The following is a 27,678-nucleotide window of genomic DNA, read 5'->3' as shown; positions in this document are numbered from 1 at the left end:
TGTATGGGGCCAGAGGAGTAAATTTTATTTTGCAGTAAGTGAAATGGGATTCACTGCTGTGCTCTGTGCACACCAATCTTCTGAGCAAGTTTGAATCCCAGGGTGATGATCTCCTTGTAGCTGGAAGTTCTGGAGCTTTGCAGTGTTGATCAGCTTCTCCTGTGACATAACCAGATCATCAATCAAATGATATGTCAGGAGAGATAAAGGCATGTTCTGTCATGGAATAACCTTGTCAAAATAATTGAACTAACTTGGCAGAAAATTTAGCCTTTAAACAGCTCCAAGATAAGCAGTGAAGTGTAAAGAAAATTTTATCTTGCATGAAAAGTTTGCAGTTGATTTTTGGGCTGGAACTGAGATAAAAATTGGAATATGCCTTTAGCTTTTTTTTTTTTTTTTTAATGTACTGTGTACTTTACTAGTGTCTTGACAGTTCCACATTTAAATCAAATGCATATTTCTGGGTCACAGTACTGAATGCTGACATTTTGGTACTGATCTGTCAAGCTCTTAAAACATGTTTGACATTAGTCTATTTGCATATTATTAGTGAATCCCTCATGAAAAGAATTGTAGAGGCACATCCCTTGGTAGAATGTTACTAAGCTTAAGCAGTAAGTACAGTGTATTTTTTCCAATAAATGTTTTCTAGAATTAAGTGTTCATGTCAGACTCTGTACATGGTTCTCCTCCATGTTGCTGAGTTAAAGATAAAATCACAGTTACTTGTAGGGTTAATCAGAAACAAAACTTGAGAGAAACAGTCTAAACATATGTAGTTAAGAATAAGTTAAACTGACACTTATTTAAAGTTATTTTGTATTGTTTTAATATTTTCAGTATTTCAAAATGCAACCAGTCTGATATAGATGGCTCTGTGAAAAAGGGTACTGGTTTTGCAGTTGTGTTAGACAGAAAGCTGTTGAACATGCGGTATTTTCTGTTTCAACAGAACAGTGCATATCTGCTGTGTACTCTCATGTAAAAATTACAGATAATGGTATAGAGAGCCATCATAGATAAGCAGAGAAAATAAAAAAATACCAGGAATATAATTATTCAGAATTTAACATGTAAAAGTGGCACTGTATAGTACATTCTAGTATACAGAGTATGCCTTTCTAATGCTTTCCATTTGTATCTAGAATAATCACATCACAAAAATCAGGTTCAACATTAATAATGCTCTGGCAGGTGACATTACATCTCACATGCACTTATTTATTTATGTTCTGCCTTTGAAAGGCATCCTGCAAATCATACACATAGCCTCACTTTATAGGTGCTGCTGTACAGAAAGAGGGCTTTGGGTCTTATTTTCTTATTAACTTGCTTTTCATGCTTGGAGATCTTTTTACAGTGCAAAACATAATCCTTATAAAAGCTTAAAAATTACTTAAATTAATATAAACTTGTTAAAACAAAGTTATTTTAGATATTCTAATGTTTCATAGGTGATTTAAAAATAAATATGCATAGCACTACTGTAATACATATTTTTTACAAAATTAATTTATTTCTGTTTTGTTTTCTGGTTTAGTTGGTTTGGTTGTTTTTTTTTTTGGTGTAATTGTGTACCATGTGATAAACTAAGCATGAAGAGGATTCAGGCTAAGCTAAGCAGGAGGAGGTTTCTATGTATGCAAAGCTCATCTAAGCCCATAGGCATTATGTTGTTTCCCTTTCCTAGGCATATAATTATCTGATGAATTTCAAGTGCATAATTCAACTTTTTTTCTGAAAGAAAAGTCAATAGAAGCAAAGTGGCTGCTAGTATCTTACATATGTTAGCTTCAACTTTTCTGTTTATTCATTCAATTTCACAGAAATGGTCAGGTTCGCATTTGCTTGAGAATATAAATTGGATTTGCTTGAAATTCTTTGTAATTCTAAGTGGAATTGAAATTATCTTTCAGCATTTTCTATTCTTTTTGCTATATTATTTTAAATTATTTGTCTGACTTTGGTTTAAAAAAATAATTAAAAAAAATATTTAATGGCAGGGTTTGATGGTTTTATTTCATGGGGTTAATTGTCTTTATAATGTTGTATTTGTTCAGCAACTGTCTTTGCTTTCCACCCTATTCTAACAATTTTTCACCTCTGATCACTTCATGATAAAGTTCCAAGGTATGGCTCTGTCTGTCCTCCTGCTCCAGGGCCTTTGCTTAATTGTAGCCTAACAACACTACCAGTACATAAAGCTGCCAATACACAGAGCTGAGGAATAATTAATATACATGGAGAATAAGTTATGCAGCAGATAAGCTATAAAAATTTCACACGCCCAACCTTTAACTGTTTTTCACGTTTTTCCAGCATGTGACACTGTAAGACACCGTATGAAGTGCGGTTTACTATGGATATGCAAGACTAAATTCTATTTTATTTTCATACAAATTGGAAATGGCAAAATCCAATCTACCATTCGTTTCATTGTCAACTCCTCCTCCCCTCCCCAATCCCTTCTTATTATGCTGGAACCTGATGCTATTTCCACTGCAGCCACAGTATGATGTGGCACTGCTTATATTCTACGTGGTTATATTTACATGGAATTCTGAGCTACAAGCAGCCTGAGTCTGCCTGTTCAAGGCCATTATTCATAATGTAATGTGATCCTGTATTTAACACAGTTATCTAAATAAATCTGTCCCTGAAATTAAATTTAGTTTCTAAAAGGTTAAGCCTAAATTTGGCTTCAAACTCCAACTTCTATGTAGGAAAATTAGCAATTTGCTATGTCTCCATTCCAAGTAAACTTTATTAGCTTAGTTTGTTTTAGGATACAGAAATTAATTGCTGAACTGCTGTTCTACATCTGATTTTGGAGCTAGCTGGGTATCCTCTCCTTTGTGAATTACAGACACAACCTGTTCATCTCAAATATTTAAGGGGGAACTGGATTAGGATAGGGGTTAAAAGAAGGGAGGAAGAGTGGTATAAAATGTTACAGCATTACACAGAAATGAGGATGATATTGCCTAATATATATCTATATATCTATATATACATCTATAGATATATATATATATCTAGTTATACAGATAACAGTATAGTACCTACAACAACACAGTAACAGACCTCTTTGCTTTGGGTGCTTAATACAGAAGTGAAGTTGACTTTCACAAAGACATTTATTGATGACCTGTATGTTTTTAGTAACACTTCAGACAATAAAGTTGTTATATAATCAAGCTAAACTTCTATGATATAAAAACTCTCTCTATTGAAATAGAAAACATTTAACATCCACAAGTCACAAATTACAACTGCACAAAAATATTGAAAAGAAAATAGTACCTAGTTTTTGTTATCTAACTTGCCAACTACAAAGCTGGATGCCATGGCACTAGTCCACTGAAAAGATCACACAATGCTGTTCTCAGACATGATCTGATCTGTCCCTATCCCTCGAGTGTCCTGTCACATCTGCAGAGCTCACTGGTGACAATGAGCTTGACGGCTGGGCTGTAGCATTGAGGATTTGTTAGTTCAGCCTTGGCTGGGAGGTCGCTGGTGAGGTGCTCTCAGTGATTGATAGAACAGCCCTCACTTTGCACAAGCTGGTGGGATGAGGGTCTGGCCAAGCCTATAAAGCAATGCAGAAGAGGAGGGCTGGAGCCCTGACCTTATGAGTGGTACAGAAATGGTTTGACATGTTCTAAACTGAGCAGGATGTTATTAAGAAACTTAGGGTCTCTCAAAACTTTCTGGAAGGTTTTACTATGCTGGAAGATAAATTCTTTTTGTGCCTCTGTGTGTGTGTTTTTCCCCCCAGTCTGCTGCAAAACTAAAAATAAATACTTACATTTAACACTTAATATTTCTAAATTCAACAAGTCCCTGTTTTAAGCCTTCAACCACTCTCTCCTAAGGATTTGTTTCTCATTTCAGTAGCAAATATTTCCCTGGGAATACCTGCATTCTTAAAAAGGAGGTCAAGTTTATCAAAATAAACCTTTGCTGAAGCTATTCAAGCAAAACTAAACCAAACCTAGAAAACTTACTGTATTGTCTGCTGATGTCACAGTTTGAAGTAGACAATGGAAGCTATCACCTAAATAATAATAATAATGCTGGTAAAGTAAAGGACTTGTGCTTACCCTGCAACCTCTTGATGAACAATGGAAATACGAGGAAATTGCTAGGCCAAGAAGCCAGATTAATCCCCACTGCATCTGTAATGGTTTTGTTGGAATTTGGGCTAACCAGTGTAGATTACTCAGTATGGTTTAGGATGGGCATACAATGGACAAGCAAGTAGGGAGCAGAACACTAAACAAGTCATATAAAGTACTATTGTACAATAAATAGAAATAAATATTATACATGTACATGTCAAATATGTAATTCAGTAATTATTCAGCAGAAAAAAAGGTGTTCATTCAAATAAATAAAATTATGGTGGAACAGGGGTTGTAATGCCTGTATTTAGGGTTATATTTCGTTCCCATTAGTACTGACTTGGGTTCCTCACAACAGGAGGGTACAAGGACAGACCAAGAATTTGTAGTATTTTACTTTGGCACCACAAGAAAAGCACTGTGGATATTCCTAAAAATAACTGCATACTATTTATTGCATATTATTTAACTTTGTGTTCTTTAGCTAGTGGGATATTGTCCTTAAACATCTACAGCCATTTTTCTTTTCATATTAAGAGGGCTCAACCCAAATTTCCCCAAAGATAGCAATCATACAGAGCCAAATCTTACTCCCTCCTTTGTTGGCACTGGGTAGGTCCTTGCACCAAAGGATATTCTGGCCATCTCCACCCGCCCCTCAGTAGAGACCACATGGCCAAGGGTCCCCAGCAAAGGCCAGACTGTCCCCTCTGCCCCACCTGTGCTCTGCCTGCCCCATGCACAGGTCTCCAGCCCGCAGGAGGGCAGGGCAGTGTAAGGCTCAGCAATAATGTGTTTCTCAGCACCTGCATTGGCTGCAGATACATGATAGAAGCGGTGTGGGTGTCCTTCCTGTGGGCTCTTCCCTTAGCTGTCAGCTTGGGGTGTTGTGAAACTGCAGCATGTGGCTCTACACAGTAATTCTGTGCTCCAAAAGGTTTACTTTCTGCTGCTGCCCAGTTAGAGTTGCGAGAGAATTTTATCCCTAGATGCTTTTCAGTATCTGCTGATTTGCTGAAGTTTTATTTTCTTTTAAGGAGCTAACATATTTGGCAGCTGATGATTGTTTTCTTACTCCTTAGGAGAAAGAAAATTTCCCTGCATCATTTAGGAAAGCTTTCCCCTCCGCTTTCTTTGCCTATCCATTCAAGGCCAGTGCTGCCCTCAGAGCCCACCAGGTGCAATCCCCTGCTACCCTTCCTTCAGTTACACCGCTGAATGTGCATGCTCCTGCTTTTTCACATAGCAGATGCAGATGACACCAGCCGCTTAGGATACATAGCCTCTTAAAAGTGCAGGATCTGGCATGAAATGATCAAGATCAGTAACCAATGGCTTTGATTTTTTTACGTCTTCTCTTTGAGATGGCTCTTGTAGTAATGCAATCGACGTTTTGCAAATGTGCTCCCTATTGTGGTCATTGGGGACATTGGATTTCAGTGACCAAAGGGATGAGCAGGTGATGAGGAAATGTTTGCTTAGACCCTGCCAAGGAAGTTACTGGCCTCCCAGATGGACAAGTTTGTGTTTTATTTATGCAGGAGTTTTGCCACAGGTGAGTATCTTCAGATCCTTCAGGTGACAGGGAAGTGTGGATGTTTCTTCCTGTAACAACTTCTGAGATGTAAAGCAAATTTGTGGCTGCATCCAGCAGGTGGCAAGCACAGCACGCAGAATTAGGGCTGTACAGAGATGCTTCTGCCAGGGCAAACTCCCGATGCAGCTCAGCATGTGCATGTGTGTCTATGAACAAAACATACAGATAAATGGCAATCTCTGCCAGTCCTTTGTCAACTTAGAGAGTGCTGGGGCACAGGTCCTGTTCTCGGTGCTAGTGATAATGCATGGGGTTATTGCCATATTCCGTTTAAACAAATGTCTGTCGCACATATAAAGATATAAGCTAAACAGAAAATATTCAGTACAACAATTTAAATATGTCTTTAAATGACATAGTTAAATGATGTTCAGGCTTCAAATGCTGTGACACTAGCTTGCAATTAAATTAACTTAAAATGAAGGAGATTTTTTTAACATACAGCTTTAGAAATTGTGACCTGTCACAGCGCCTTACGATGTATATGAGTAGACACGTTCCCATTTTTGCAGCTGGAAGAACAAAGGCAAAACTGAAAAAAACTTTCTTTAGTATAAGTGAATGAAAGACTAGGAAAATTTCTAGACCTGGTTATAGCCCCATTTTTTCCTTAAAAAGTAATAAACTACAGAAATAACTGTTTTGTTAGGGTTTGATTTTGATCATCAGAAAATATGGATAATCCAACCACTCACTACTTGAGACAAAGCCACATTAGACTTAAGATTTTGAAGACTACAAATACTGCAAATTCTTAAGGGGCATGTAATTACCTACATGATATATGTAAAGTTTTGAATTTTTCCTTATGTTTTGTAATCTCAAAAAGTACTTATGAACTCATTTATCTTTGAGGACAATAAATGGGTGTGAATCAAGCATAAATATTACCTGAAGCTCATTATCTGAGGTAAAAAGGACACATATGAGGATATAATTGGTGGAAACTTCCTACAGTGCTTATCACCTTTCCTCTTGATTTGTATTGAGAGTTTGAGCCAGACTTTAGTTCTGATTTATGCTAGTATAAATCTGAATTTGTTCCATATAAATAATAAAATGTTCTACAGGGAGCAAATACCCTGGGCATAAGTTTATATAAATGGAGAGAAATTCTGTAAAAGCCAAGAGTAAAGTTTGATCTCAGATGTTTTGTGATGGGACTAAAAGTATTATTAATTAAACTGATACATAAGCATTGTCAAATTTTTGCTTATCAGTATATGAGTTTACTGAATGTGCAGGAATTTGAAAAACTAAGTGGATTTGATTAATTGGTAACTTCTTTCATTGAGTGTCCTGGTTATAACAGACAAATAGTTTGAAGTTTTCTGATCACCTCTTTCCCAGAACTCATGTTTTCAAATACAGAATTTTACTTTCTTCAAAGTCAGGGTGGCTTATCTTGAGGAAAGGCTGAGTGAACCCCATTTCTGTGTGCTCATATATAGTATTTTTTTTTAACTACTATAAAAATACCCACTGGAATATAAATGTACATTTCTAAAGTAATGTTTGAAATGTATGAGTAGGAATATAAATCTAAAAATATATTTATTCTATATTTAATAAATAAATCTGCATTTTATTGCATATATTATTATGAAAAAATTGCCATTAAAAAAAAATAGTAGCATAAATCAGAATAAGACCAATTTCGAGAACCTTAAATTTCCATTTGAGTTTAAAATTGGGCCTCTATATATAACATATATTTGAAAATATATTATAAATATGATTATAAGACATTTATGTCATTAAAAAAAAACACCAACAAAACAAGAAACAAAGCTCCACTCCTTCAACAGAATAGCTCACATATATGCAAATCAAGTTCTTTGTATTTCATGTTATTTGCACAAGCTTTTCCTTTTGAAACACCTGTGAACTTAAGTTAGGAGTTCGCGCTCCCCTTCCTTCGTAGCTCCAAGCGGACGGTGGGATGCTGGCAGGAACTCTGGCATGCCTGTCCAGCACTTACGCTGCTTTCAGTAAAGGAGAACAAAATGAAAACGAATCTTTTTGCAATGTAAGCTGAAAGGCCACTGCGGACTCTTTACAGTATGATTTCTCGGAGGTGATCCAGTGTTGCTGGAATGAGCTGCGATGTTCAGGACCGCAGATGAATCTTGTTGTTCTTGCTGCTTCGCACACAAGGTTGTTCAAAAGAAGAACTGTGCAAAATGCCTCAATCGGTGTCGAAAGGCCCAGCAGTCTTTTTAGTGTGCAAGCGGATATTTTCTGGTGGCCGATAGGAGAGGGAGCTCATTTTTGTTGTTAGGCTTGGATGTGTGCTGACGTTTGGTGGGATGTATTTTATTAGCTGAAGGAAGTATTTTTTAAAGTTTTTTCCAAAAAAAACATAAAAAAATGGATTCAGACAGTTGTTAAAGTAAGCGATACAAATAGTGAAGGGCATAGCTGTATCCACAATATCGGTGATTTTGCAATCTGTTATTACATGTAATTGAATCAACACATCCAGAAAAGTGAACACTTGATGAGGAATCCAGGAAAAGAAAAAGAAAAACACAATTGCCACAATCATCTTAAAAATATCATCATTTCTAGTCTTATTTTTTTGAATTTGATATGCCTTCTTCAGAGTCTTCCAAATTAAGGTGTAGCTTGTTAATATGATCAGAAAAGGAATCAAAAAGCCCAGCAAATTTTTGGATAAACCTAGCCCGACCCGGAGCGTCGTGTTATTGCTTTCATAGCGAAAGCCACAGACCGTCATGTTCAAATTCTCAGCAAAGAATATGTTGCGGTGAATGATGACGGGCAGGCTGGCCACACCAGCGAGAAGCCAGATGGCGATGCAGGTTACTCGCGCTACAAACATGGTCCGGCGGATGCGCGACTGCACCGGGTGCACGATGGCCAGGTAGCGGTCGATGCTCAGGCAGGTGAGCAGGAACACGCTGGCGTACAGGTTGAAACTTATCCCCGCCGAGGCCAACTTGCACAAACAGTTGCCGAAAGGCCACTGGTACTCCATGGCCGTGTAGGCGGCCCAGAGGGGCAGAGTTATCAAAAAACACAAGTCAGCCAGGGCCAGGTTGAGAAGAAAGATGCTGGCTACTGTTTTTAATTTCATGTAGCAGTAAATGACAATAACGACCAGGCTGTTCCCAAATATGCCTATGATAAAGATGATGCTATAAACGGTTGGAACCATAATGTAGATGTAGCTGTGCCTTCCTGAAACAGGACAGTCCACGTGGATTCTTTTAACAGTTTCTTCAGTAGAGTAATTTGGTATCATCTTGAACTCTTCAGCTATAACCTTGTTTCAGGGAGAAAATATGAAGCTCACACCTAGGAGAGGAAAAGATGAAGGAAAGAGTAATTGTGAGAGGGATTTAATTTTTAACAATTCTCAACTGAGTGTCAAGTCTTCTGTCAAGTCTAACACAATGTGTCTTTGAATTTTAAAATAAGCCATCTTCAAGTGTTTTATCAACCAATCCCTATTTTAATACAGACTTTGCAGCGTAAAACAGGTAAGAATGTTAGGAGTTGGCTGAACATTTTTAGATTCTTTTTAACATAAATGAAATCTTAAAAACCTCAATTAACAAATTTCTAATTTAAAATAATACTGGTTAGCGAACATATGTCAAAAATAATAAGAGAGACTGTAAATAGCAGAGAACTATAAATTCAGCGGAGTCTTTGGATTATTTTCTTTCCATAAATAGGTGACATATTTAATGAGGTAAGTTATTCAGATATCTCAGAAACTAAACTTAAGCACTCTGAATACTAATAAGTATTCAGAGTAATAAAGTATGTAAATACAAACTGCAGTGAATTAAGAAAATAGGTTACTTTAGATTAGGTACTCATTTGTATCTCTTAGATTAATCACTAGAATTTTTTTTCTATATATTGAATTTAATCCTTGAGGAAATTTTCACATCACAGAGTAAGATGAAAACACAACCTAGTATTATGTTCTACCAAAAATACCTTAAATATTCAGGGGTTACTTAGCTCCCCATGTGACTTGGAACTATGGTATTTAACTACTAGTGAGGGAAAAAGAATCTGTGAAAATCCAGTCATGTCCTGATCTGTTGCACATTAATAACTGTACCAAGAGTTTAAGAAGGGTGCAAGGAGGGACATATTACTTTTTCAGTTGCTGACAAAATTTATGTACCCAAGAATTGAAGTTGTATTTCTGGATCATATTAAGTATTCAGGAAGGGTATGAAATCTCCTTTAAAGGGCACCTGTTTGGTTTGCCAGGGCCTGTGTGTTCTGCAAAAATAATTTCCTTATTAATGACTGCTTACTTTAGAAAGCAGGTAATACAGTGTCAGTGGCTCTGATATTCATTACCTTCCAGAGTCTAAAAATAGATAGTCTTCCCTGAAAAATAATGGATGCTTAAAAAAAAAAAAAAAAGAAAAAAGTTTATCACTATTTGCAGGATCCTGACAGCTATAAGCCAAACCCAACTCATGATGCTAAAAACAAAGATTAACTGAAATACTTTGGCTTCAAAAACAAAACAAAGCAAACCCCAAACAGCAAAAAAACTTTATAAATGTAAGATCCACCCTAAGACCCTGGGCAGTATGGATGCATTCAGAAAGCAGAGATGCTCACCATTACAGACACACCAGCAATGTTGCTACAGATGTGGCTGCTCCTTATTTGAGAGGCTCAGCACCTGATGTTCCTTTTAGTGTTTGACTTGCTCTTATCGGAAGACAAATCTTTTTACAAATGATTGTGTTTTTAACAGGGAAGTGAGGCACAGATTTGTTTCAGCAAAGCCCACACAGGAAGTCGGAAGGAGCCAGGAACTGAACCCAGAACACAAGAGGTTGCAGGCAACATCTTGTGAGTAAGGTTACCCTTTGGCTCTTAGTGTTTTGAAGACTTGTTATTTCTCTATCTTAGCTCATTTGTAGCATATGTTTGCATTAATAACCTAATTAATTTCTACAAAGCTAGCACAGTAATGTCAAGATTTAGGTTCTTGATAATTCTATCAAGTTTAGAATATCTAATAAAATGCAACTAATAGTCACTTGGTCAAGATGTGCCATGCAACACTTCCCAGTCTCTTCAATTCATTCTGTTGTTGTATCAGTTGGCATAGATGTCTCAAAATGACATTGACTATTTTTGCCATGTTTGAGAAATAAAAAAGTCAAGCAAATAGAGCTAACACAAAGAAAGGTTCACCATTCTGATCACATGTTACACTCTAGTACATCCTGAGCAAAACCTGGCTTTCAAATTGTGCCTGATCTAAAATACAAGGTGTTTGGCGCTGTGGAAGGTCAGCCTATCCCTGGGACTGAGAATCCACAATAAAAATATTTCAAGATAAATCCTTTTATCTCATCCCTTGGTTATGAAAGTAACTTTGACAGTAACTGATATGTCCTGCAACATCAAGGTCTGGCAACATTACCCTGTCCCAGCTATAGGCTGGTGCTGCAATGTCACTTACAGTCTTTGCTTCCTTATATACCCACTAAAATTACAGCCCAGAACTTTGCAGTAAGAATCTGTAGTGAAGCTGCTGCTCAGGAGATCACCTGTGCAAGTTCGACTGGCAATAATGTGGATCAGGCCCAGTCAAGCTGGGCAAGGCCCTTCTCAGTGACAAGATTAACCAGTGCCTGGTACAATCTGGCTTTGTGTTTACTCAGTGACAGATTCACCATCTAAGACAAATGCAGCTGAGGGTGAACATTCCCTTTTGGTGGGGTTGATTCTGTGCAATGGTAGATGCCAAGGCAATTTTCCCATGGTCTTCTCACACACTCCTTTAGTGTACTGTGTTGTGTTGTTTTGCTTCCAATTTCCCTTTTCTACCCACATGGTGACCTGTACTGTTTCATGTCAGTAGTTTTGGCTGATGCTAATTAATAGCATATGTTCTTTCAAGGAAGAGTAACAGTGATTCTATTACATTTTCAGAAATGTGTTAAAATAAACAAAAAATAATTCAGTTGGGAATAATTGTCTGGCACTCTGTGGTATTGAATTCCCTGAGCATATTCTAGAGTGCTTGGGAAATAAAAAAAGGAAGAACAATTCCCATGAAGAATCAGGAATTTTGTCAAGAAATAGTACTATACCTCAATCTACCTCTCTGTAAGACTGTATAATCCTTCTAGAGTTAAAAGGTTTTGGTGTAACATTGAAGTCAGTGGAATTGTTCAAATGATGTGTCTGGTATTATATCAGTTTTAAATTATACTAAGGATTACAATCAATAAATAAATCATCGATATTTTCAGTAAGGTACAAGGAAGCAGAAATATGTAATGTGGCTGCTTTTGGGCAAACACAAATGGATTGCCATCTGGGTATCTGAAAACAGTCTGAGTGTTGCTGTGCGAATGATCCTCATAGGAGCCACGCATATGAAGCACGCTAAGGAAGGCACTGCTAATCCCAAATGGAATTTTTAAATTTCCTGGAAATTCTAAAGTTTCAGAACTAGCTTCAGGTGGATCTGCTTCCTTGAGCACAACTGTAACTTCAGAGCATTAGGAAAAGCTTCAAAATTGGAGATTTTTTTTGGAACCACAGCTGTGCTGAGTAGTGAGAGAGGGGTCCCACTGCAGTGTGAACTCAACAGGCAATGATTTCTTTCCCATACCACCTTCAGTTTTCCCTGTTATTCTCACTGGCCACAGTTCATCTGCTTGTCCCAGGATCATGGCTGGACACATGCAAAGCAGATACTTCTACACAGGAGGAACTGCAGATTCTTTAAAAATACTACAGAAATAGATGGCTGATACAGGTTTATGCTGCCAGAATTCAACAAAGCAGGTTAAACCACTGGCCAATTAAATTAATCTATTGAAGTTTTGCACATTGATAATTCCATGTAAAGCATCTCAAATGACCTGTGTTAACATAATGATAATTGGATCATTTTAAGGCTGATACACAATGAGCTTTTTCTAACAGGATTGAATTGTGACTATGAATGGTGTAGTGGCATCAATCTCAAACAAATCTGGTGAGCAACAAGCCCCTGTTCTGAGGTACTGTCCTGTTTGACCTTTTATCTTTTTAAACTACAATTATTACAATAAGTCACTGATAATGAAACGCTTCAGACTGCTCAACCAACTATTATTTACTGCTCTATACATTGCTTCTGTTGGGTGAACATGCATCCTAATTAAACTGCTTGTGGAAACAAGGAATGCTGGGCTCATGCAAGGTAAACAGCACTTTGCCTACTGAAAGGTAAGATGGCAGCGACTGTGGCTTTCTGTGAGAACTTCATCAGCTAAAAATAGGTAAGCAGGTGTCACAAGTCAGATTTTGAACAAAAATGTACTTAATATTTGCTTTGACAAAGACTAAGTAAACTCAGGCTGACCAATCCTGCCACAGCCCAGCCACCTTATCACTAGGTAATGTGCACTTTCCTTCTTCTGACAGTGGGTGGCTTATTTGTTTTTCTTACAAATGGGAAGATAGTTCCATGTTTAAGAGGATACTACATTCTATTTTTATGCAAAATTTTTGCACAGAGAGAAAAGAGAATGAAAAATGTTTGGAGCAATATGTTCAGTACATTAGCTATATTTATTTATTTCTGGTGGCGTAAGCTTTCCTTCATTTTAAGAGTTTAGACCCCCCCTTTCCTAATTTATTCTAACTGCTGAGAAAGTAATGACACATATGCTTTACTGCAAAGGCTTTTAGGGTCTTTTTCTATCCAACAGAGTAATCCTTTCTATCCTCTTGGCCTTAGTGAATAGAGCTACTTCTATTTCACATGCACACTTCAGCACCTTCTCTGCTTTCCTGGAGTTCCTGAGCAGTACCATTGTGAAGCCGTAGACCTTTCTCCTAGTTCTTATTTCTTCAGCTAGTTCTAACAGTCTGTGTTTCCCACTGATGGCTTTAATTCAGAGTTGATAGATTAATTGTGAAGGGAAAGAGAAATACAAACACGGGTACATAATTCAAACTGTGGTGCCATTACACTGGGCTCTTGTCATCACTGCCGATACCTTCTACAGACGTCAGCATCTGACTTTGTGGTGGTAAATAAATCAAAATACTACTGAAAAGGAACTGTGATAGGTAGTACAGCACCAGACACTGTCTGTACATCAGCTTATGAACACCAAGAAGACAAAGCAAAACTCAGCAGATGTGTTTTTGCAGCTGTCAAGCTGGCTGCTGCTCTGCAATTTTGGATCAGGAGGTGGTCTGACATCAGAAAAACCAGAACTTGCAGGACCTTGTACTGGCCTTTGCATTTCCTTTTAACAACTGTGCAACTGAGGCAACTGCCAGTCCATTGAAATTGCTGTTAATTTTGTGATGTTTGCTTTATTTATTTAAAAGTATGTATCTTTTTAATGTTCTAACCTATATGTGGATTCTTTGTGCCTTCCCCTTGCAAGAGCTCAAGCTGGTCTGCTTCACTTGTGCTGGCTCTATATAGCTGGAAAATAAACTGCCTGTGATCCTTTCAGGATCTGATTCTCTATAACATCAAAACCTAAATTGGTTATTACTTTTTTTTGTGCTAGCAGAACAGTTCCTGTTACCTTGCAAATGTGAACTGTTTATGTACTCTGACCTTCTCTGTAAGAACTTCTCTGTATTTATTTCCTCTGCCACACTTCAAAAGAGCCTGTCCTTCTGTAGGATGGCTTTATAGCTTATTCTGAGAAGAATTAACATCTATCTTCTGTTTGTTCTCATGGACTACTCTCATTAATTTTCTCTTCACTCCCCAAGTATCTTTCAACTACTCAGTTTCAGTCATAAAATTTATGTGAAAAAGGATAGATGAAGAGGCTTTTTCCTCTGGGAAAAATCAATGCATGTGGAATGCCTGAACGGTGGAATCGGGGTTGTGTATGATTTTAAATGATTATGGGGGAGGAAAATGCAAAAGAATGTAACACAGTTAAGCACTGTGACATTTAAATTGCTTTGAAGCTTAACTCATATAAATTTTCACCACTAGGGGTCTGTATTTCCTATTTTAAAATAAGGGAATTGCTATGTTTTGTACTCAAGTGCTATCAATTTTCAGAATATCCACTTAGTTCAAGATTATTTAAGATGAAAACATAAGGCAAAACATATATAATTGTACCTGTACTTATTTAAATTTAATGTACCAGAGGTAACTATTTTCACTTTATTTTAGCATCTACCAGCTTCTATCTAATTTCCTCTATTCTGGCACATTCCTAGTTTTGCTAACCTTCAGTCCAGTTCTTGCACTTTTAAGACTTAGAATAAGATTCTGATTTTTTATTTTTTCAAAGACATATGCAGCTTAAACTCTCTGTGACCCAAATTAAGAAGAATATTTTAAAGACATTTAACTTTAGCAATGCAGACAGAAAAACAGTGACACCTACTCATTCAGCTAAGGTCATTTTAGATCTAACTAGACATGTTGTTAATCATATAACTCTTTTTCCAAATATCAGCCAATTTTGAAGGAACATGTTTTTACTGTTGAAAATGACACTTCAGAACTACTATTTTCTATTTATTTTTTAAAGCAGCTTAAGGGACTTTTAGAAATTGAAAGGTAACAAGCCTACACAGTGTTATCCAAATGGTGTGTACATTTTATGAATTTCCAGCAGTTTAATAATTTGAAAATAGAAGTATATTTAACAGTTTTTCACCACCAACAACTCCCAGTTTTACTAATATACTTGGATTTGTCATTACCTCTTTGGACAGTGCAAGTGCATGATGCTGTTATTCTGTTTCAAATCACGTGTTTACCTAAATAGTTCCCTAATGCTGGAAGGGCAAACAGTATTTAATTCAGACGGAGCAGAAGGGCTGTTAGTGTCAAGATGAGATTTATTTTATTGAAAAATAGTAGATGAGCAAACTAGAACCAAAAAAATGACATAAACTATACTGTCCTGTGCCTGATGAGTTGGACTAATCAGTATCTTGTCCTGTATTTATGTCCAATGGGTTATACAGCGTCAGTGTATCTCTGTGCACTTAAGGGATGTTTGGGTATAAGCATACAATGTTTATATCTCTAAGCTGCTAAAAATAGGAGCATTTCGAGAGAACAGAAGTGATATATAGAGATGGAAAATCAGCAAGCAGTTGGCTAGATTTAAAATGAAGACTAAAGAAATCTAATCTATTATTACACTTACCCTTTGTGTTAGAAATTGACGTGGCAAAAATTGGCGTAAGTGAAAGGCCACTTCTAAACACTAATTTATGGGGTGGTGGAGTGATGAATAAAATCTTTCAAGTATATTTTTTGGACATTAAATGCTAATATACTACAATGTAAGATGTGACAATTTTTCTGCTCTTTTTAGCAGTCTACGATGTAATGATGTCACAGTTATAAGGTGAGCAGCTGCAGCAGCAGGGAACGTTTGGACTGTTTGCATATACTCACACTGTACATACAGAGTCCAGAAGCACAGGAAATATTTCTTCCTAGTACTTAGCTCTTTGGAGAAAGCTAACTATCAATCCCCAACTCGTGTTTGTTTGTTTTCTGTGTTTTTTTTTTGTTTTTTTTTTTTTTCCAGAATCTGGGAAGCCCTTATGTACATACTTCTATAAAATTTTACTTGTAAAAGTTAATGTCAAGAAAGGATTGCTCAACTTCACTGGAGTTTCTCAACCTCACCAGAACGTAGTGGCTTAGAGAATGCTATCATAGCAAAGATTATGGGGATTTTTTTTTGTACAAATTTTGAACAAAATTTGTTAACTGACAGATCAATAGGGCACTCACTAGAGCTAGCTAAATGTCTTTCAGTTTAGAGTAAGTCTAATTCTTTTAGTTTATAGATTTCATTTTTAGGGTTCTCTAGATTTAATTTTCAAAGTAAACATTGATTTCATCTTATACACATAATTTTGTTTTCTCTGCTGTTAAGGGTAAAGAAAATATTCTTGGGTTCAATCCATGTAGAACTGGACTCCAAAACATTGAAAGATTAACCACTGTCAACATGCAGTGTGTTTAATCTGTTGTGGAGGATCAGTGAGGTGGTGGTTTTAGACACTGCTGACTCTGGCTTGACAGTGTATGCTAGATATTTTAGACTTTTCTACGGATTTTCTTGTATCTTTTTTCCCATTTAAGCATCAGAACAATCTGTTTTCTTTCTTTGACCAAGGCTGCATGAATGTGTTGCTAACTTTCTGGTGTTTAATGTCTTAGATATAATATAACCTTAAGAATATGAATATAAAATTATCCCCAGAGCAGTAACTTAAAACCAAAAAGGTAATTAAACAAACAAAGTAAAATATATTTCTAGATTAATAGTTTATTTCAGTACTTCGGAAACTAAACATCACAATGCTAAGCTTCAGAAAAGATGATGTTTGAAAGGGGATTCTCATGGTATCCTATCACCTTGGTTGGTCTGTCTTGACAGAAATGATTATCCTCTTTTCCTTATCAAGTTATTAAACCTATAGCCAAATCAGTTTTTAAATATGAAAATTAGTTGTTATTGCAGGAAGCAGTCCTGCTCTTGTTTATAACATAAGGTAAAGAATCTTCTCTTTCTGTAGAAGAGGCTGAAGACACTTAGGCATATTAGAACTTTGAAATGAGTGCACTAAATACCATCACCAATCCAGCATGGGTTTTTGCACCTCTTCTCTGGCCATTAGCTTTACCAAAAAGGAAGACTGGCGCCCTTCTGGGAGATGAAAGTGATGAATAATCAGCAGGCTAACCTAATGTCTTCTCAGGATCATGTCATCTCCTCATACTCCTAAAAATGTCATTTACTGCACATTAGATGAAAACAACTGAAAGATAAAATAAAGGTATTTCAGTACAATGTAGGACTAGAATTTCTAGGGTTTTCAGTACTGACATGAAAAGTTTTTTGAATAGCAGCACAATGTAATATTTTAGTATGAATACACATTTTACTGCAGGTTTATAACTTCAAATTTGATGCCGGGTTATGAAGTATCTTTAGGGTATTTGGAAGTACCTGAAAGAATCAATAATTAAGCAGAATTAAGACATCAATCCCAGAATGAATAAAAATTATATTAGCTTGAGCTGTGAAAGGTTACATGCTGCACGGTTACTTTCTCTGAGTGATAGTAAATGAATGAATTAACACATTTCCTTTATTGCAGTTGGAATTGCCTATATAAAATATAGTGTGCCCCATGTGATTGTTTTTAATAAAAGATAGAAATCAAATTCAGGTTTGTTAAGTGCAAGTGAAATAATGTGATGAATTTTAAGTTTTTTTTCAGATAGCTTAGTTCCATGGAATAAGAAGTTTTAAAGTTTTTGTTGGTTTTGGTTTTTGTTTGTTTTGTTTTGTTTTTTTTCCTAAATTACATTGCATGGCACATCCTACACAAATGTAGCTTCTGGATACCTAACCCCACAACTGAAATTTCTCCATTGCTTCTATATGTAACACACCTTAAGATTCTATTGTGAACACCTCCAATCTGAGAAATAAGGGAATTTACATTAAACCTGGCCTTGATCCAGAATTATATTTCAGTCTTACATTAAAAATGCTGTGGACAGGCAAGAAAGAAAAAAACCATACTGAAATAAAAAGCACTGCTGTGAGCATACCTTATGATGGCCAGCACTAACAGCAGAGATCAGGTTCAAGTAGTGAGGTATCTCACCTCCTTTCAGATCATATATAAATCAAAATTTGATTACTGGATATTCCATACACCTATGAATCTGTCCCAAGTTACACAGTCCTCTTCACTGAAGCTTGATGGCTACTTCTTCAGTACACAAAACATAGCAGTAAAACTGTTCTTCCTGCCCAACTTGTAGAAGAAATGCTATTATATTACCATGATATTGAGCAAGTAGAGCTTAATAAGAGGTTACAATACATTTTATGTGCTGTTTTGAGTATCACTGGTCTCTGATCACTCCTATTCTTGTTGGAAGGAATGTTAGCTGGAAAGCATCCAACACTGAAAGAGTTTTTAAGTTTCATTGTCCAGATCTTAGTCAGTCCAGTAGACTTGTCCAGCAGAAGGAAGCTATCACGTGGAGAGTGGCTTTTTTGGGGGAAAAAGGCTACTTCCATAAACTGCTATAATTGCAAGACAGAGCTTGCTTAGCAGCCTCTAGATAAAAACAAGTGAGATTTACATAAGCCTAAACTCTTGGTTATATTAATGGTTGTTAATAATTTAGCAGAAAAAGGTACTTCATGCACTTAAATTGGAAATGATAATTTCATAAAATGGTTACTGCATGAGTGACATGCCCACAGCAATATGCAATCACTGTCAGAACCTTTTCTGTTGCTGGCAGAGATTACAAAGGGAAATGGAATGAATGGAAAATGGAATAGAATGGCCAAAACTTCCACTATTTCCTCAAGAAACAAACCCCCTGCTTCTGGGAGAAAAGGATTTTTCTTAATCTTTGCTCTTTTTTTGTCTTACAGCTTTACAGTGAAAGACAACCAGTAGTGTCTACTAGTATAAATGTAACAAAAAATAATGTTTTAATTAGGTTTCTGTTGCTCCCTCTAGGCAAGGATGTTTCTAAGGGTAGGGGACAGAGCTAATAATTTTGTAGACAAAGTTGGAGGTGATAGCAGTTTGTGGAATTTCCAGTTAGTCCAGATAGAGGCTTCCTTGTTTTTTTCAGTAGTTAGATTATTTATAGTTAGTAGTCACTTTATTCAAAGACCACAGTGTCATTTGCCCCTCTCCCAGAGTCACGTAACTCTTCTGCTGAGCCAGAAGACACAGAGGCAAAAATGAACATTATGTATGCAGTTTATTTACACTCCTGAACAACTTTCCTTAATTAAAGGTGAGATACTAATGCAATCAGCAACAAATTCTGAAAAATAAATTTAATTCTACTTTTCTGGACAAGGAACTGCCTTTTTGTACCTTCCTGTAAAACAGTGGGCAATGTGCCACCAGAGAACTTACATAGATTTACTTCAATTTGTAAGGCAGATCGGTAATATTTTGACATGCACGGCAACATTCTGATGTGTGTTGAAGCCTGACCTGGTATGTTAATTCTTAAAAAGCCATTTTCCTGCCATTGAGCTAAATCACCAGGCTGGGACCATGATGCACCTTTGAGCTTTACAGGTTCAATATGCAATCCTTTCTGCAGGATGGGCTTTTTATTTTTACATCCCACTCCCCACCCAAGGCCCCTGCATCTCCCTCAAATATAGAAAGCAAAAATTAAATTAATGAATAACAAGCTTTAGAAAGGCATTGTGCAGAGCAATTACCTTCATCTGCAATGATGGCTAATCAGAAAGCAGGAGAGAAAAGAAATATGGAAAATTCTCTGCTTCTATTCCGGAAATGGAGAGACCTCCTTCATACAAAGGCGTTCCACTTTCTAATCTAGTGAAAATTAGGTGAGTTGACTGACAGTAGCTCATGTTGCATAGTGTTGCCTAAAAACAATTTCCCTCTCTAAAACCCTTTAATGAATCCCATTCCTGTTACCTTTCAACAATGTGGTTAAAGTTAGTAAGAGAATCTTTTGCTTTAAGTAACGAAGACGTGAACTGAAACACAAACATGTGCAGATGCAGCATTTCTGTGTGAACATGGACAAACCAATGTCTGTATGGTAACTAAACCAGCTAAACTGAAAGCTTTATCTCTACATTTCCAGTGTCATGGCTAGTGATTTCCATGTAACTTCCCACCAGTCAGTACTACAGCTCTGAGGAAAGCAAACCTTCCATTGAACACTTTTTTTCTTTTGACCTAGCGCTGTAAAACAGTGTTTGTCTTACTGAAGAAGCAAAGGCAATGTATTGTGGATTTCTGAGCAAGAAAATGGATGTTAGATTTCAGCACCTTAGTTCAGAGGAAGCTTTGTCTTGTAATTCAGCAATCTGTAATAGGATTTGGTTCACTGTGTCTGACTGAGACACTTGATTACTTTTCTTATTATATAATTAATTTAGACATCCTTACAGTGGGAAAATATCACACAACGGCAATACCCCTCAGAAAAGACTTTTCTTCCCTAAATGAGAATGTTAGGAACAGCCTGGAGGGAAAAGTTAAAAGATTAAAAGCAAAAGATCAGCATGGAGGCTTCTTAATGAATCACTCATTAGGGTCAGAAAAAGGGAACCAAAGGCAGAGAGGAAAGAAAACAGTATGAGTAACTGGCAAAGTACAAGAGTTTATTCAGACAAAAAAAAAAAATCTTTTAAAATGGTAATGTAGCTAAGCCCAAGAGAAGTTAGTATCATTGTAACTGTTGGTAGGTATAACACTGAAAGCATAGTGACCCAATTGTGCTTTCAGTTGCACAAAACTCCTCTTAAGGGCAGATCATTATTGGGACTAGAAGAAAATTTGAGAATATATGAGTCAATTGAACTAGTGAGTTTCTAAGGGGTTAATCAAAGAGAAGGAAAGGTCAAACATAGACACCTTAATCCATGTCAGTGTGAAAGGTATGATCACCCATGGAAAAACAAGTTACTATGATCCTTAGTGCTTTGTCTGGAAGGCGGCATACTTAATAGAATGATCCCAAAATAGATGTTCTGCCAAATTTGTACAGCTTGTTTCCTGTTTTTTCCCCCAAGTTAAAATTTATTGCTCTATTTTGAAAATAAAATTAATTGGTGAACTCTCTCTGCTGTCCTGAGATGTTCCTTGTGGGTACTGAGGACCAGCCAGAGGTAGCAAAACAAAGGCAGCTGTTACAGCTGGAGTGAGCTAATCTATGATACTGTGAATCAGTGCATCCTCAAGCAGGTGCAGTCTCGGTTCTCAAGCAAATAAAAGCGCACAGAAGCCCAGAAGGGGTAGTGCTGTGCCTTCCCAGAGATGCTAAATGAGCTTCACTTTAGTGCTAGGAAAAATACTGTGCAATTCCTTGGATGTGTGGCAGTCCTTTACTGACATGGTGTTTCTATTTTGATGTTATGTTTAAGAACATGGAACAGCATCATAAAATGTATTTGAAGGTAAAATGATTTTGAACCCCTTTACTTTGAAGTGCTTTTCAGGAAGACCATGTGAAATGAAACATTTTTACTTGATTTGAGAAAAAGACTGTAATTGTCTAATCATGGCAAGCTGCTAATAATAAAAACAAGAAAAACAATAAAGACAGCACAACTAGAGGCCCAGTTTGATAACATGTGTTGATTCTTGCCCCATGCCTTCCATTTCCGACTGTTGTACATCAAGTAGAGAGCCTGAGGGTGGAGAAAACAAACCCTGAGCAACTCCAGTGGTAGTGGACTTACCCCTTGTCAGGGGAAGGAAGTAAAATGGTATAAACATTTAGGCTTGGACAACAAGAATGAGTGGAGAAAGGAGAAAAGATGAAAACCAACAGGACTTCTTTAAGAAAAAGATGAAAAGGCAATACACATCCTATAAACCTAGACTGGGAAGGGCATGAATGGTTTCTCAATAAATAAGCTCAGGCTGCATCTTTGTACATCATGTGCTGCCTGCTTCAAGGAAAGGCTCTGGCCAGGCTCTGCTGATGCTAAAGTAGAGTTAAAAGGAGGCCAGCTGCCAACAGAACATTTTTTAAAGAAGTCAACTTGTGCATTTTTCTCCTTGCGTAAGCCCCCCATCATGAAAGTACAGCTGTTCAGTGGTTTTCTGGAATGTTTTACTTATTTGCATGTGTCCCTCTCAGTTAGAAATGCTCAGACACTCCTCTTCAGTGTCTCCTCTCTGTTTTCTGAAAACTGTGTGGATTCAGGAATCAGTTCACTGACTTTTAATTTCTATTTCTGTTCCTACACTTCATCTACTGATTATTGGATTCTACTAGCCAAGGATCTATCAGTAACTCCCAAAATGGAATGACCTAGAAGTAAAGAAAGGAATAGGTGAATTAGCTGAAATTAGGAGTTTAGTTAAATCATTCTTTGTTCTGGCTGTAACCCTAATTATAGCTTTCACCTCAAGCAGTGAAATATTGTCTAAATATTGACCTTGCCCAAATTCAGTACTAGTTTCTTTAGATATTGCCAGTTACCTTTTGCTGTAGCCTGCTTTTTGTCTTGTCTTCAATCATGCCACTCACTGCTGCATTGCCAATCTGATCTCCCTTTCCTGCTGTGAGGCCGTCTTTGGTTATTACCCGTTTTCTGTGCCTACAGGAGAAATGCTACTCAGCTATAATAGAAGGAGATAAACACCACAAATAGTAACCAAGCATTCTAGCTAGCCTTGTTATATAGTGAATACCTGGACAGTTTTGCTATCAAACAAAACACAAATGGAATGAAAATTGTAAAAGACACCTGACTAAAGGCCAAAATGTGTAGTTCTTTCACATGATGGTGCAGCAGAGAATACTAACAGCATGTCATTTGGCACATGATATTTTCCTATCCTTTTTTGCAATTCACTTGAAAGCTCAAAGTAATTTTAGTATAATCCATCATTTATCTGAAGATAAGACCAAAAATTATTAGACCAGCAATTTTATTTCATATGTGCTTTGTCTCAATCACAGCTGTTAGGACTTACAGTCAAGATAACCTCTCTGCATTTGTTTGTTACAGCTGGGGTAAAAAAATGTTAAGTATGAGTATCATAAATTGTTTGTCAAATTGTTAAATCCCCCCAAATGTCCCAAAGTGACAAAGATTCTTCTAGGGTACATCTGTCAATTTTAGTGATTTTTTGTTTTCTTTTGTTGGCAAAGGATACATTTTAGAAAATGGTACAGAACATGGAATGAGTGCTCTGAGTAGAATGACTGTCTGTTAGTAAAAGTGATCCTAAGAGACAAATTTGTTGATGGAAAGGAAATGGAAAAAAATACTGTCATTAGCAAAAGATTACTGGCTTTCTCTTCACTGCAAGGGTGTTTGGGATCAGAAGGAAGAGACAGAAAATGATACTGTGATTAGTAACTTTCTTACATACAGCCACAATTGCACTGAAATAGTTCTGCTGGAGCCTTTCTGCTCTTCAGGCTGCAGAATTTCAGCTTCATGAATGAGCTCTATGCATCTTGAAACTCAAAGTGTACATTAGGTTGCCACCTACTCAAACTCTCCAATGCATTTGAACTCACCTTGTACTTACATGCAAAAATTTTAACTTTTATACAAAGTTAATTCAATGTAAGTAGGTGAGGTTCAACGCTCAGCAGTAGCAACCTCTTTATTCCTGTTGGTGTTGTGGAAACTAACCCTACAATAGTGAAAAGAATTGATGTAATAGTGAAAAGATGATGTAATTTTTTCCTCCATTTTCCTCTCTCTTCAAAAGTGATCCATATTTTTTTATCCTGTTTTCAAAATTCCATGAGATTTCTAAAAATGTTTCTTTGTAAAATTCTGCCATTTTACCTTCTCAAACCTGATCCTAAAATGCAGAGGCTGACTTAAAAACCATAATCATCTTTAGGATTAACCGTACAAAAATGTGAACTGCCATCCAAGAATACTGAAAAATTCCTATTTGATTTTTGAGATGAACACATTATCTGTGTCATTGCATTTCTGATGGAATTGTTGTACAGCTGAGAGCAGGAGGAACAAACTGCAGCAGTAAACTAGATAAGGCTTGAAAAGTGAGCCAAGATTACCCAAAGGCTAGAGATTTAGCTAAACATGCAACACAGCCTACAAGACAAGCAGCTGCTGTGGGCCTGTAGTGGCCAGGCTATACCTTCACCCAACCCTCCCAGCTGTGAGCTCCTAATCTCACCATGCTCTGAAAAGATTCTTAGTTTATGCTTCTCCTTCTGGAGAGAGATAATGGTTGCTGTGCTGCCTGCATTACTATCCAAAATAGGTGAGGGAAGTATTTTGCTTTGCTGTCCACCTCCCTTCTGACCTGGCTATTTGTCCTCCTGTTTACATGCATCCAATATAAAGCCCAAGCAGATCTACTTGTAGGCCAATGAATCTTGATAACCGATCTCCCCAGCTCAGCTTTAGATACAACATAGCCAAATTCAATTTTAGTTGATCTTTCCTCTTATTGAGGTAATCTCCTAGAAGAAAACCATTAAATTCAGTTTAAAAAATGTGCAAGATTAATAATGTAATGTAAGTCAGATGTAGTATTTGATTAAATTAATGCATAAATATCCATGTTCTGAATCTACATCAAGATGAATATGACCTTTTATGAAGTCACCAAAGTACAATAGGATACTTGAGATGCAGAGAACATGCCAACCACTCAAACAATCGTATGCTTCTTGGAGTGTGATTAAGACCCCTACAATTTGGTGAGCAATAGCCAAGGGTGAGCTTATGAATACTGCTGGTGACATTAATAACTTCTGGAACGCAAGAAGTTCCAGAGAAAAAAGAGAGGTAGTGTGCAAATAGGAGTAATTTGTGACTGCTTAAAATGGTTTAAATGAACACTATGCCTTTGCATAAACAAGATTTTAACTAGGACATTGTAGTGAGGGATTGTAATTTATGCAATTTTATATTACCATATTAATTACTGTTCTCAACAATGGGCAGTGCCAGAGAAAAGAACTACCTATATAACAAACATGGAGGATAAAATTACCACAGAGGAGAAAATTTAGGAGTAGAAAAATGCAGTTAGTGCCCATTATCCCAAATAGAACTATTTTAAATGAGCATTAACTCTGACGCATTGCCATGTCGGTCCATAGATTTCTAGAAAGTGTAAATAAATCACCATGTTTACATTCTGCATCTGCCTCTGTTTTTATAGTATGAGAAAGAGTGAAATTAAATATATTTTCCAAAACATAATACAATTAAATATAACGTTATTCAGGATACACAAATACCATCATTCATCTTGTTCCAAGAGGACTGTAAAATGCAAGGTGTTGAGCTGTGATATCTGAAAGGTAAAGGCAGCACTCTCCTCACTTCTGCAGTGCTGTGGGTACTGACACTTCAGGCTGTTATTTGCTGCCTTTTAAACCAGTACCTTCTAGCTGCAGTTTGCACATGCTGTCCAGCCCAAGAAAATATTGTTTCAAAGCAGGAAGGCAGGATGCCTTACACCACAGAAAATGAGCACAGTTCTGCTCTCCCCCAGTGCAAAAATTATCTGTTTCCATCTATTACTGTGACAAAAGTAAGAGTAAAATGAAACCAGCTATATTCAAATTTAATGATAAATGTCACTTCTCTTAATTGTACAGGGCCACTTTGCTTTCTCAGTTCAACAATGAACTAGGAAGCACACAATAATCACAACTGATTTTTCTCTGCTATGTAGTTCAAGTTGTAGAGAGGAAAAGTGTGCAGAAATACCATGTTCCTACTGGAAAGGCATATATTTTAAACTCTTAATACATGAGCAAAAGCTGAATTTGTAGGCACTTAATATTTTTGAAAGATTCTGTAATTTAAAAGATTATGGTGGCAACAAGCAAAATGCACTGCCATAGTCAGGAGTATGAAACATTTGTCTGACACCAAAACAGACCTAAAAAAGCCTTTCTACATCATCATGGTAATTACCTGCTTCAGGCCATACTTAATCCTCCTATTCAGATGAAACTCTAATCATGTTAGTGCTGAGGGTTCATGCAAGTGACAAGAGGCTTCCCTATACAAAAAAATCCCCCTTTATACACTCATCCTGTGATTTTACTGAGCCAATTTACTACCTTGTCCCATGCTATGCAGCACAACACAATCTAAATGAGTGCTGCTACTTTTGGAAGTGATGGAAATTTACAGTGAACTGCAGCATGCTCTGGGCAGAATCCTGCTGTCCCTTATTGCCATACAGCTCATTCATTCTAGGGATTTTCCAGAAATAGGTGTAAATGAATACTGCAATTTTACTGCTTGTACACATCATGACCTGACTTACTTACTGATACACCAGTTGAATTAGAAAAATATAGAGCTTGTATTTGTAAGTAACTGGTAACATAAAGTGTTTTGATGCATGGAGAGGGGAAGAACAGTAAATATATTACAGGACTTCATCTGAACTTGTTGAAGGACTCTAGTCTGGTGTGGGTCCAAGAGAAGTTTAGAAATTGTCTGGGAAAAAAAAAAAGGCAGGGAGGCATTTTAACTTTACTAACTAAAGTTACTAACTTTACTAACTAAAGTTAATCTCTGGTTGTAGATCACTCCAATTCTTGCTCTGTAGAAAAAGGATAGATCTGGTTCTGCAGGAGTGTATGCTACGAAATTCTGATTAAACCAAATTTTGCAAACTGGTGGAAGTTGCATTGCCTTCCGGACTGAGGAACTGTTTGCACAACTCAGAAATCAAGAGCATCACTTGTGGTGTTTGATTGACTTCTATCGTGAGCTTAGCACAGCAATAAAAATTTAATTTCTCATCTGCTCCTGAGCAGAGGTGACAGGGCTACGTCTTGCAGGATGTTGGGATGAGCCTTGATGGTGCGGTGGAGTTACTGCTCCGAGGCTGTCCCCTGCCAAAGGGCGCCCTTGCTTTCTCTTCAAACTGTTGACAAGACTCGAGAGCTCACACGCGGCAGGGTTTGGAGTTTGTGGGGCACTTAGTCCTCTCTAAAATAATTACGTGCAGCGGGTTTAGGGAGCGGGCCTCGCAGGGCAAGCCAGAGCACGGGGGATTAAGTGGCTCCGCTTCGTCCGGGACGGAGACTTCCCGTGCCAACTCTGTCTAAGCCAAGCATGAGGCTGTGCCGCGCTCGCAAACGCTGCGGCTGCCCCTGGCCGAAGGGGCCCGGCCGGGACGCGCTTACCTGGGTCCGGGCGGGGGTGGCTGAGCCCCGGCGGCGCTCGGTGCGCACCGGGCTGGGCTGGGCTGGACCGGGCTGGGCTGGGCTGGACCGGGCTGGGCTGGGATGGACCGGACCGGGCTGGGCTGGGATGGGATGGACCGAGATGAGCTGCGCTCCGGGGGCGCTCCGTGCCGGCCGCTCTGCTCCTGCCGCTCCGGCGCGGCCCCTCCGTTTATAGCGAGGGGCGTTGCGGCACAGCCCAGCTCGCCCGCTGCCTCTCCCCACCCATC

The 27,678-nt window shown here is 37.6% G+C and overlaps 1 protein-coding gene across 2 annotated transcripts; it reads right to left on the bottom strand.

Moving 5' to 3' along the window:
• Positions 1 to 880: 880 nt before the first annotated feature.
• AGTR1 (angiotensin II receptor type 1) lies at positions 881 to 27,678 on the bottom strand. 2 transcript variants are annotated; one of them, XM_058844388.1, is made up of 3 exons: positions 27,410 to 27,678; positions 22,733 to 22,850; positions 881 to 9,048 (listed from the first exon to the last, which is right to left on the bottom strand). In XM_058844388.1, exon 3 carries the CDS (start codon positions 8,993 to 8,995, stop codon positions 7,916 to 7,918), a length of 1,080 nt encoding a protein of 359 aa, XP_058700371.1. In that variant the 5' UTR covers positions 8,996 to 9,048; positions 22,733 to 22,850; positions 27,410 to 27,678; the 3' UTR covers positions 881 to 7,915. The 2 variants fall into 2 exon arrangements, with proteins under 2 accessions (XP_058700371.1, XP_058700370.1); XM_058844387.1 differs by lacking the exon at positions 22,733 to 22,850.

Source organism: Poecile atricapillus, chromosome 8 (assembly GCF_030490865.1).
Source record: "Poecile atricapillus isolate bPoeAtr1 chromosome 8, bPoeAtr1.hap1, whole genome shotgun sequence".
Lineage (NCBI taxonomy): Eukaryota > Metazoa > Chordata > Aves > Passeriformes > Paridae > Poecile > Poecile atricapillus.
Note: the sequence above shows the minus strand (reverse complement) of the source record. Positions and strands in the feature narration are given on the sequence as shown.